The sequence below is a fragment of the Canis lupus genome, chromosome 16 (genome assembly GCF_003254725.2).
Source record: "Canis lupus dingo isolate Sandy chromosome 16, ASM325472v2, whole genome shotgun sequence".
Taxonomy (NCBI): Eukaryota; Metazoa; Chordata; class Mammalia; order Carnivora; family Canidae; genus Canis; species Canis lupus.
This window is the reverse complement of record NC_064258.1, coordinates 3,520,843-3,533,021: the sequence shown is the minus strand read 5'-3', so window position 1 is coordinate 3,533,021 and position 12,179 is coordinate 3,520,843. Positions and strand designations below refer to the sequence as shown.

The window sequence follows — 12,179 nt, the reverse complement described above, 5'->3', positions numbered from 1 at the left end:
AATTGTTGGATGAACAAATGAAGCATACTTTCTTGCACTCATCATCATTGGGTAATTACCCTTAACTATTTATTTTTCATATCTTATTATAATACTAAGGCATGTCGATTGAAGAACATTTCAAAAAAGTGGGAAACTAACGTTTTGGTTTATATATTCTTTTAGCCATGTAGTCATCTATAAATGTAGACTTCATAAAATTAGTAATATATTACAAATAGTATTTCATTAGCCTACTTTAACTGAATATACCATAAGTATTCGTCAATTAATTAAACTTTCTACAGCTTCACTTGACTCTCTGGTACACTACTGTTTGCTTTATACCAATTGAGTACGTGATCTAATCCGAAGTGACTTGAGCAGGAACACTGGAGGATGTTTATCTATGGTACTTTAGTCAATTATTTAAAAGTAAAAGTGGTTAATTAGTCTCAGAGATAGACTCGGTTGTCAATAAGTACATTGCATCTTATTGTTAAACACTGTCTTTGAATTAACCAGTTAATGAAACTAGATAGTCAAAAAATGAGACATTTGCCAGTGGACCAACAAATCACGATCCAAAGAGCCTCATCCATAGGAAGATTGTCAATGAGAACTTAAAGAGGGCTCAAGTTCATTTAGTCATGTTGCAATTGACCTTGACACTGTTCAATGTTGTCAGTTTATTAAAAGTGTAAGGTAGCTTTGCCTTCTTATGAGACTGTAGGGTTTGAATTTTAAAAAGGCCTCTGTAACCATTGTTTTAGAGATTAATACCTCTGTCTGATGCTAGGGCAAATAATTGATTCTATTTCAGTTCTTGCATAAAGTAGTATCAGTTAAGTTTTCAAAAACTTTTCTAGACTACACAAAGGGTAAAAATTGATTTTTTTATTATTTTGTGTGATAGCATTTATTTCTGTAAAATTTGAAGATCAATCTAGAGGAGACAAAACATTAACTTTTTTTTTTTAAGAAGCCTCACAAATCTATTTTTTCTAGTATATAACAGTTCAGTAGATAATTTGAAACTGATTCATCTGTTATACCATCTGTCAGAAATATGCTGCAGCTGTTAAATGTCCAGCAAAATTTGAACTACAAGTCTCAAAGTAATTCGCCCTTGGTACATGCAGACCAGACAATTTCCAATTTGATTTACAACGATGATTTTTACAAACGTGACTGATGTTTAGCTATACTACTTTAAAAGTTTTCTCTAAGCACAATTATTAGACCTACAAAAGAGGAAAGGAAAGAAATTTGATCTGATCTTTTTAAAGATAAAAGCATTGAATTTATGCACGTCATAAGCTATTATACTGTGTTTAATATTTTTCAAAGTTTATGAAGAATACCCACTATGTGCTCTGTATTCAACATGTGGAAAATGTAAACAAGTCCCCTTCCTTTCAGAAGACACCAGCATGTAGCAAGGAGATAAAAATACTAAACAAATACTTATCACAATAGATTTGCAATGATATAGGATGAGAGTGTTATATCAGAAATACCAAAAGTTTTATGTTCCCTTGAAAACAAAACAAAAAATAAAGGAACTAACCCAGATAAGTCAATAGCTTCAACTCATAAAATCCATTTGCTGGAGCTAAGGTGTTTTAAAACTTCTGAGGGTATACACTGATGATGTGGCCAAACCCTGTATATAATTCAGGGGTTCCAAACCACAAGCCGTTTTAGGTTGATAAAGACAGAACGATGATCTTTCTTAGGCAAGATACAGTGAGAAAGATCTGTGCATAACATCATGGTGTGAAGCCAACTCTCTCTGCAATGTTTAAAATGGAAAAATGCAAAAACGTCTGTTAGCTAGATAAAGTGAATACATTTCAATGGCTGAAACTAGGCACTATTTTGCCTCGCTCACTTTTAGATATATTTATTACTTATCATTGTCAGTACTTTATTGATTGAGCAACTCTTGGTGTGTTGCAGGCCTGGTTTGTTGCATGTGGGCGGGGAGGCTCAGTGAGATAGACACATAAATACCTATTCTCATGGTATTTGTAGTCCCAGTCAACAAGAAAAGTAATAAACAAGTTTTTTTTTTTTAAATAAATGATCATGGTAATTCTAGATTGTGATTGGTGCTGTGGACAAAATAAAATAGCATAATCAAATAGCAAGTAGTATCTGGAAGGTATGAAGGTAGACGTGGAATTGGTTAATTTAGATAAAGTGACCAAAATAAGAAGAAGTGTTGTTTGACTTGAGGGCACAATGAAGTAGAGCCAGCCTTCTTTAGATATGGTAAAGAGAATTTCAGCCAGGAGACAGAGAGGCCAGAAAGAACCTTGAGATGAGTATTTCTGGAACAGAGAAAAAAGTGAAACTAAGTTAGTTTTGACCCAGAGGAGAAGAGCAAAATAAAGCCACACCAGAGATCCCTTAGGGCCAGACCATCACAGGCTTTAGTGGACTTCGGGTTTTGTACTAAATGTGACAGGAAACCAGGACGCCTGGCTGGCTCAGCCATTGAGCATCTGCCTTCGGCCCAGGGCATGATCCTGGAGTCCCAGGATCGAGTCCCCCTGGAGTCCCAGGATCGAGTCCCGCATCGTGCTCCCTGGATGGGGCCTGCTTCTCCCTCTGCCTATGTTTCTGCCTCTGTCTCTGTGTCTCTCATAAATAAATAAATAAATAAATAAATAAATAAATAAATAAATAAATAAAATATCTATAAAATATTTTTAAAAATGTGAGAGGAAACCATTGGGAGGTTGTCAGGGCATGGCAGATTCTGATCTCCATTTTTAAAAGATCCACCTGGCAACTATGAAGAAGATAGAGTTTAGGAATTAAAGGTTGAAGCAAGAAATAAGTCCCTAATAAATATTTATGACATGGATAAATGGAATAAATTTGATGTACATTGTGAACGTATATTTATTTAGTGTAGGCCTGTTGATTGAGTGGATGATTGCATGTGGCTTTCTTTGAAAACACCTATTTAAACCTGCAGAAACCACTTTCTTTTAGTTGGAAGATACTGGTCTGACCTGGACAGAAGATGCTGAAATTACCTTATCATCTAGGGCGTTACATTAAGAAATTCCTGGGATCCAAATGAGAGATGATGAGGAAAATCTGGCTATTTCAATATGATTCGGATATCTGTCTAGCTCAGGCATAAATTCCTTGGAACATACACAGATTTCATCTGAAGTGAGTCTAGAGGTGGTGTGTCCTTGAAATGCAGACCTCAAAAGCGTAAGCCTGGCAATTAGGCCCAGCTGGGTTTTTGGCTCACTACATCATTCTTTAGCCATGAGCTCTCAAGCTTCCTCACCTATAAAATGGAAATGATACCAATTTCAAAAGTTTATTCTGATAACTCAGTGAGATAGCGATCTCAAAATATATAATGTGTTGCCTATCACCTCAGCACTCAGTGAATGATTACTATTGCTATTCGTTATTTACTAGTTTTGGTATAATGGTCTCTACCTTATGCCACTCATGGTCATCCAAGTTGTAAAAAATGGGATGGAAGACCAGAGAACTGCCTCATTCAGCCAAAGGTACTAGAATGCATATGGCAGCACATTGGGCTTTATCAGGTGAAATGGAAAATGAACAAAAAGTGAACGGAGTCACCTCCATCAGGGAGTACACAAGAGGGATTGGATCCAGTGTGAAAAAAAGGGGAGAAAGATGCATTTCTTTTGTTGTCACTTGCTGATTATCACTGCATAGCAGAAATGCACACTTAGCTGACTTAAGTTCAGTTTGATTATCTTTAGCTTTCCCCTGAATTAGCACTCGATGGCAAACGAATTATATGAGGGTCCATATATGGCAAACAAATTATATGAGGGACCACGGTCCCTCATAGTCCTTTCGTGGGGCAGGTCAACAAACCAAATCAATTCTTCCACAGATTGTATGGAAAAACAATTCTCAATCGCATAAAGTATTTTACCAGTGATGTAACACTCAGGCATTCTTGTGCTCTTTTCTTTGCAAAGTAATCTAATTTTGCCAGGTAGATGATAATACAAATAATAAAATATTTCTTTATAAAACAAAATATACAACAGTGAGTCAGTATTTGTATGGAGATTCCCATAATAGATTATTGAGTAAAATAGTATGCTACCAACTAGATTTTAAATGTTCCTGTTTATATTTATGTATCTGTGATATTAAACGTGGTGTGTGTGGGGGTATATCTGTGAAGACCAGTAACAGTGATTACTTCTTTTTTTTTTTTTTTTTAACAGTGATTACTTCTATGGATTATGAGAATCTTTGCTTTCTCTGTATAGTGTGGAATTTTATAGGATTAGGAAAATAACAGATCTTATTTCCCGTGACAAAGAGTGGGCCAAAGAAGCTTCAGTGGGAGGGACACAAAGCAGTGCATGAACTGTTAAAAAAAAAAGAAAAAAGAAAAAAGAAAAGGGGGGGGAGAAAATATGATTTAAACAAAGAAATATTAAACAAGGGATGAGTTAGAGTCAATGTTGTTTTTGCCCAAAGGAAGAGCAAAGGTTTTCTAGTATAATCCTATGACACAGATTTTTAAACTATTACTTATTTTCTATTGCTATGATTTGAAAATCATAGAACAACTGATTCAAAACTGGGAAAGAACTCTTGAAATAATGGAAAAACTGAGGAGACTGTGGGTAAGATAAAATTAAATTAAGTCATTCAAATTCATTGCTAGAGATAAAATCTAGATCTTTTGTCTGTGCGGAGCACGTTCTCTCTTCCAGGCAAATATTAGGGAAACCTCAACCTAATAATATCATTGAAAGGCACAACTATCCCAAGAAAATATTTAGTAGACAGCATTATGTTAAAAAACAGTGGACCTCAACTATGTAAACAAAATTGGTTTTTAAAAATATGCTGATAGAGAATGTTGTATTTCCATTTCCCGGACTTTCCGTATGTTTTTAAGAAGTAACACCATATTTGAATATTGTATAATATAAATTGTTAAAGTTAGACAAAATTTAGCCTCCAGATATGATGACACCCTTTCTATAAAGAGAAGTGATGGGGGTATGAGATTTGCACAGATGACATATGGAAGGATCTAAGTTTGTTTTTGCTTTTTAACAGAATGCTAAAGTTAGCAAAATTCTGAGGTGAAAAACATAGTGCCTGTTCAAGTAATGCATGCTGATGAGAGACAAAGCACCATGTTTTTGAGTGCATTGAAACAAAATATTTCTGTAATCAGCTGCCCAGATTTATAGGAAATAAAAATAGTGTGCCTGCCACAGCTGTAAAGAAACATTGTGAGGTTATTGTTTCTTTCCTCTCTTCCTTTTTTTTCTTCTTTCTCCTTTTCTTTCTTTATCGAAGAGGAAATGAGAAGAAGAAGTCACAATCTTGGGAGTAAAGCATCTGACACCTATAGATGTGTTAGACCCCATGCAAGTCTTCCTTAGGTCAGAGTGAGGGAAGTGATGCTACTTAGAGCTCACGAAGACCTGAAGGTGGTAGACTGACCTTGGTGATGACTCAGGAAGCACTTGAGTCAAGGCTACAGTCTCCTTTTCCTTCAAACCCTGAAACTACCCGTTAGGCTAGACTGGAAATAGTGCTTTGTTTGTTCAAGGGCTTTCCCCCACTGTCTTTGAAGCAACGTGGCCAACAGCACACTGTCTAGGAAGTCAGGCAAATGGCACCAGGGGATGACATAGTGAGCAGTAGGATGGACACGGTAACCTTGAGGTGGATTCCCAGGTAGCGGCATACTCAGGCTGGTGAATAAAATAATTGGCAATAGTCAGGCATGCGGGTAAGTAGACAGAGCATAAGGAAATTTCAGAGCAGGAGGCGAGATGCTCCTGAGCACTAAAATGGGACTCAGGACCTGGAAATGAATACAACAGAGAGCCAGAGCCTCTCTGGGAGGAACTGAGAGTCTACAGCATGGCCAGAGAGGGTAAAAATCACAATGACCCAGCTTGTAGTTCAAGATAGTCGGGGCCATAAGGAGCAAGGCAGGGGCCTATTGATTAGAAAGAGAGGAGGTCAGAGGGAGCTCTGGCCTCTTAAATTTGTCCTTACTATGGAGAGGAGGTTATAAAACCTGAGGCAGGGTAAACATGCAGGTAGATGTAATGTAGCTCCAGCTTCAGAAGTTAGGAATTGAAGGCACAGGACATAAAGAGGCCATTAAGGGGTGTATTCCTCTGAGAATGTGCCTTTCACGGTGGCTTTTTAAAGAAAAGCGTGAATGAGGATGTTGCTAGAATTGCTGTCCTGAGAATGCTGGTTCTGGAGTTCTTTGTTGTCCTTGTTTTCTGCTTATCAGGCTTATGTTTCCAAATGTGAGACATAAAACGTATATTTCGAGCACTCTAATTTTAAAAGATGCTGTGTGGTGAGACTCCTCCAACATCATTTTCAACCAGAGACGCATTTGAAGGCCATCTTTCATGTCCACTGCATGCATCCTAAAGTTCTTTGAGCTTGTCCACCCCTCTTGCCCGTATCCTTTTGCCAAAAGAGACCCCTCCCAGCCAGGCTCTCTGAGGTGAAGGGCAACCGGCCTGTCATCTTTGTTTGTCAATGATCGCCTCTGTTCCAGCTTGAATTAGTACATAATTCTTCCTGATTGACTGAAATTGTGTGAAAATAAAACTCAAGACCCATCTGCTTTTTTAGTTCTCATCCAAGATTCCCTGGAAGGGAAGTGCACTGGAGACCAAATATTTGCCGTAGCTGTGTGGCCGTAGTTTTGGAAGACATCCCAATATGGGGAAATACAATACTAAATTATTTCAGATGTTAGCAGTCTCTCTCTGTCTCTACACCTCCTCCCGGTTGTCCTCCTCCGCTTCTATAAAAACTCTAACGTGCTCCAGGGATTTGCCTAATTTACTAATATTTAATGTCTGCAGAATATTAAGACACATGTTCTAACACAACAAGCAAGCTGACTCGTTGGAATATATAATGTGTAATAACCATTATTACAGTTGGAAATAAATAAATAAATAAATAAATAAATAAATAAATGGAAATAAATAAAACTGGATGGTTCATCACAGTACTCAGCGTGCAATATGTACATGCACAGCATGCTGCTCTAACCATCCTGGGATATTTGATACCCATTGTGGCCTCCATGATTTTCCTTGAGCTCTTTCCTCTTTTAGAATGTTCTCAACTCTCTTTCCACCTGTCTATATTCCTTCAATTCTTAAGGTCATATTCATTATTTATATGTTCCCTGATACTATTTGTTATACTAGACCAGAGGTTGGAAGGGTTTTTTTTTTTTTTTTTTTTTTCTTATGTAAAAGGTCAGATAGTAAATATTTTAGCTTTGGAGGTTATATGGCCTCTCTTTGTGACATTCTGCTGCGAATTTGAAAACAAATAAAACTAAATTTACAAAAGTGAGCTGGGCCTGTAGAACATAGTTTGTGAACTCCTGTACTTGACAATGCTAGGAGTTTTAAAAGCTTGGGAGAAAGTTAGCTAATGTGCTCATATTTTGAGTGACTCATCTGTAGAAAGGGGGTTGAGACATCCTCAAGGTAGTGCATTTATGATGGAGCCAACAGTAACGAGCAACTCACTAAACAAAGCCCTGTATTTTAAATTTATTTGTTGCTTTCAGTACTTGATTATATTTTATTCATCACTGAATCATGGACTGTTTGAGATTATCCTCTTGGTTCAGGTTTAATTATTTTATATGGGTTTATATATTATTGGACCCAGGAGGAAATGGGTTATTTTTTAAATTATTATTGCCCAAAGTAGCTAGAACAGTACAAGGCATAGAGTAAGATCTCAATAAATATTTGTGATTAAAGTCTTCCAGGAGAACATACAGCACATGTACCATTTTTCTTACTTAAATATGTGGCTATAGGTTATATCTCAATTTAGAAGGATGTGAGATAGCCAAAGTTTAAATTCTGATAATTTTGTAGCCACCTTAAAAAAAAAAACAAACACTCAAATAATCTCTTATATGCTCTTAGCTTACTTGCCTGACCTCAGTTTTATTCTAATTTTGTTATTTGTTATTCTGATTTATATGATTTTCTTAATTAGTGAAAAATTTCAAATTCAGTATGAAGATGATCCATTTGTGGAAGTACAAAGTGTTCAAATGTAATAAGGGTAAACTATGTTCAGGATTTATAAATGCTATATATTTAAGTTCTAAATTTAAACTAGCTAATGGATCATTAATCAATTATTCATCAACGCCATTTTAATTACTTTCAATGTAACACTATATATGCATTGAATGTTCAATTTTGGAAAATGAGCCATTCATTGTGGGGTATAAGCCAGCCCTAGTAAATGTTTCTGCTCACATGATCTTATTGATTTCTTTCTTTTTTAAAGATTTTATTTATTTATTCATGAGAGACACACAGAGAGGCAGAGACACAGGCAAAGGGAGAAGCAGATTCCCTGTGGGGAGCTGGATGTGGGACTCAATCCCAGGACCCCAGGATCACCACCTGAGCCAAAGGCACTCAATCACTTAGGTGCCCTGATGTTAGAAATCAATAAGCTCACCTCATTTCCTTCAGATTACTACTCAGATATCACCTAATGCAAGAGAATTTCCTTGACAAAGGAGCAAAACACAGCCCCTCCCAATCTCTACTGTACCCCCCAACCACCTGCCCCTTCTTCCATATTTAATGCATCTGTAGTATTTATCACCACATCATACATTAATTTTTTGCTTTCATCTGTTTGTTTTTGTTTTAGTTTGTAGTTCCCACTAAAACATAAATTCCATGACAGGTACGTTGTCAGTATCATCTACTGTATTTGCTGTGCCTGCACAGCATGGGTGCTGGGTGTATATTTGAATGAAGAGACAAAAGGGAATGCATATTAGCACATTCCTAATAAAATGGGGAATTTGGGGGATCCCTGGGTGGCGCAGCGGTTTGGCGCCTGCCTTTGGCCCAGGGCGCGATCCTGGAGACCCGGGATCGAATCCCACGTCGGGCTCCCGGTGCATGGAGCCTGCTTCTCCCTCTGCCTGTGTCTCTGCCTCTCTCTCTCTCTCTGTGTGTGACTATCATAAATAAATAAAAATTAAAAAAAATGGGGAATTTGGAAGTAATGATTACTCCAAGCAAACATGGAACTTTCATCAAAAGATTATGAAAAGTTAGATTCAAAGAGTCAGCACTTGAGAAATCAAGGTTTTATATTTGCGATCATTGGCAGCTAACCTGAATAGCAAATTTTTAAACAATTAAGACAAAATCCTTCACTGTAGATTCTCACTTTGTGAATTGATACCTTAAAAATAAATTTTATGTTCATTTTTTCATCCTTTAACATTTAGCTTTCTGGGGAATATATTCATACACATATACCATATTTCCCAGAGGTACTTGTGTTATAACTAAGAAAAATAAGAAATCTAACTATATTTTACAAGGATGGATATGTTCATTTTTAACTCCAGATTTGTATACACTTGAGTGGTGAGATAATGAATAATAATTCGTTTCCCCAGTATCACTGGGGACTTCACTCCACTTGAATGACTTTTCAAGAAAACTAGTTCATTCCTTCTGTTGCTTAAGTTTTCTTCTGCTTATATACACCTGAAGTAGAAAGTGTTCTAGAATATGTAGTGTAACTCTCTGTCTTATTAAACAGCACTGAGCATGTGTAAACATTTGTTGTGGATTGAAGACGACCTCTCTAACAATTAGGGGGTGTATGTGTCATCTCGTAATTCAACATTATGTTTTGGGACTCTGCAGTTGTCAGGTTTAGTTGGTTCTTTTTCTCATTCATTCATTCACTCACTCATTCTACAAAGGTTTTTATTTATTTTTATTTATTTATTTATTTATTTTTTCTACAAAGGTTTTTAGAGTGTATGCTGAGTGCCAGGTATGGTCTTAATGAGACTAAGCATTAAGCAGACTATCCAAAAACTTGATTCCCGTAGAGCATCCAGCCTAGTGGGAGAAAAAGGAAACCAAACAAGTGAAAACCTACACGAGTGAGAACCTACATGCCAGGTGGTTCTGGGTGCTCTGAAGGAAAAGAATGCCAGAAGTGGATACCGAGGGTGATAGTAGCAGCATGCTCATTTCGCTGGGCAGACTAGAGAAGCCAGTCTGCAGCAGTGAAAGGTGACATTGAGCGGAGACCAGAGGGAAGAGCCTTGTGGTAGCTGGAAGAGTAATGGTGAGGGCCATGGCAAGAGTTGGCTTGTTGTTGCAATAAGAGGAAGAGGGCCCTAGAGGTGGACAGCAATGGACAAGGGTGCCAGAGAGAGATGTGACCAGTCTGGTGGCCACTGTGGGCCACTGGAGGGCTTCAGACTTTATTCTGAGTGATTCAGAGCAGGAGCCGATGGATATTGTGAGCACAGGAGCTATTTGCCCACTTATATGTGTAATTATCCCCTGGCTACTGTGGGCAGAACAATAGAAAAACAAGGGAGGACGCAGTCTTTCCTAACAGCCATCCCTGGTGGCCACTGGGACCAGGTGACGCATGGGGGAAGGATTTGGGATATTCCAGAATGCGAACATACAAGCCCCGTTGTGGTTTCCCGGAGAGCACATGTGGACCTCAAAGAGATCCAAGAGTTGAGTCCTGGACACTTGAACCTTTAGACATTAGGAAAATGAGAGAGAGCCATCAAAGGAATTGGAGTAAGCAGTACTGAGGAAGGATGGAACACAAAAAATTAATGGCCATGGAAGAAGCCAAGTGAAGAATGCAATTGAGGGATCACCTGGTTCCCCGGGCAGTTGATTGGCTGAGTATGATGGTACCTGCTTAATTTTGCAGATGGCAGGACTCTTTCAGGGTGATGATTATTCTTGTTCTCCCTCACTGACACCTATTTCTCAGGCTTTGGTAGGATTCCTTCTAACCTTCCTTCCTCCAATCTCCAAGGTTGTTTCTAATCAACCTTTCTAATCCTCTACCCCATAATGAATAAATCCCTGAAGATTTCCAGAGGATGCCAGCTTTTCCAAAGCTTGTTAAAAGAAACACCACCTTTCCTCATGATTCTTTGAGAGCAGGTCTGCATTGAGGCCCATCAGCATAAAGCATGTTGTCATAGCAATAACTCTTAACAATCATTTGTTTAAATTGTCACATTTGAATTGTCTAAATTCTGATCATTTGCTAAATTTATCATAGATTGTTATATTTGTACGGTATTCAACAACTGTTTTAACTAAAATCCACATCATTATTTTAAGATATTTAATCTCTCTCTTTTCTTTTCTTTTCTCTTCAGAAAAATGTGATGAACCACTTGTGTCTGGACTCCCCCATGTAGCTTTCAGCAGCTCGTCTTCCATGTCTGGGAGCTATTCTCCTGGCTATGCCAAGATCAACAAGCGAGGGGGTAAGGCACTTTTTATTTCCTTTGTCAGTAAATGTGTTAAATAAGAACATGTGATATTTAAAACTGCATCTCTAAAATATATTTTCTTGTGCAATAGCTATTAGCAGACACCTCATAGATACTATACCTCTTTTATAGTCATTATAGGGGAGTGATAAAGGAAAATTTGGGTTGCAAGTAAGAGACAGTAAATTAAAGAGGAAGAATTTTTGAAGTTGTACATGATAATTCCAAATGATATAAAAATTCTGTGTTAAGGAAGTTCATAGTAGTTGGAAAATCACTTAGAAAAAAGTTACAATGAATTGATTTCAAATATGTATACAGTTAAAGAAAAAATATTCACTAATTTATTTTTTATTTTTAATACTAGATAAACAGTAACTATTGAAAATATAGGATAAAAAAAGTTATCCTTGCTAATATCTGCCCCCAGTGCCCAGAATTTAATTTTGTTATTGAGGTGTGTAAAAGATAGTTACACATTTGCAACTAAAATTTGAGTTTGGGGTTGTAGAGTTACAATATTAATTAGTAAATGATAATTTAAAAGTAGACAGTAATCCATAGAGAATAAAAGAAAAGGATTAAGGCCAGAAATTTAAGACTGTCTTGCTTCAAAGGGACACTAATATGAATAAGAATGAATGACAACTTAGGAAAGAAAAATATTTTCTTAAAAAAAAAAGAAAAATATTTTCTTGGATAAATATGGATCAACCCACAAGGACCATAATTTGTAATCAGTAAAACAGGAAATACTAAACTCACAACACGGCCAACTTAAAGAAAAAAAAAAAAAAAAAACATAAGGAAGGAAGCAAGGCAA

The 12,179-nt window shown here is 37.0% G+C and overlaps 1 protein-coding gene across 1 annotated transcript in view; it reads left to right on the top strand.

The window, feature by feature from the left end:
* The window catches only part of CNTNAP2 (contactin associated protein 2), a 1,981,926-nt gene that overhangs the window by 575,935 nt on the left and 1,393,812 nt on the right, over window positions 1-12,179 (top strand). The window contains exon 2 of the mRNA XM_025433996.3: window positions 11,240-11,350. Coding sequence (XP_025289781.1) covers window positions 11,240-11,350 — 111 coding nt within the window. The remainder of the gene's footprint in view (window positions 1-11,239; window positions 11,351-12,179) is intronic.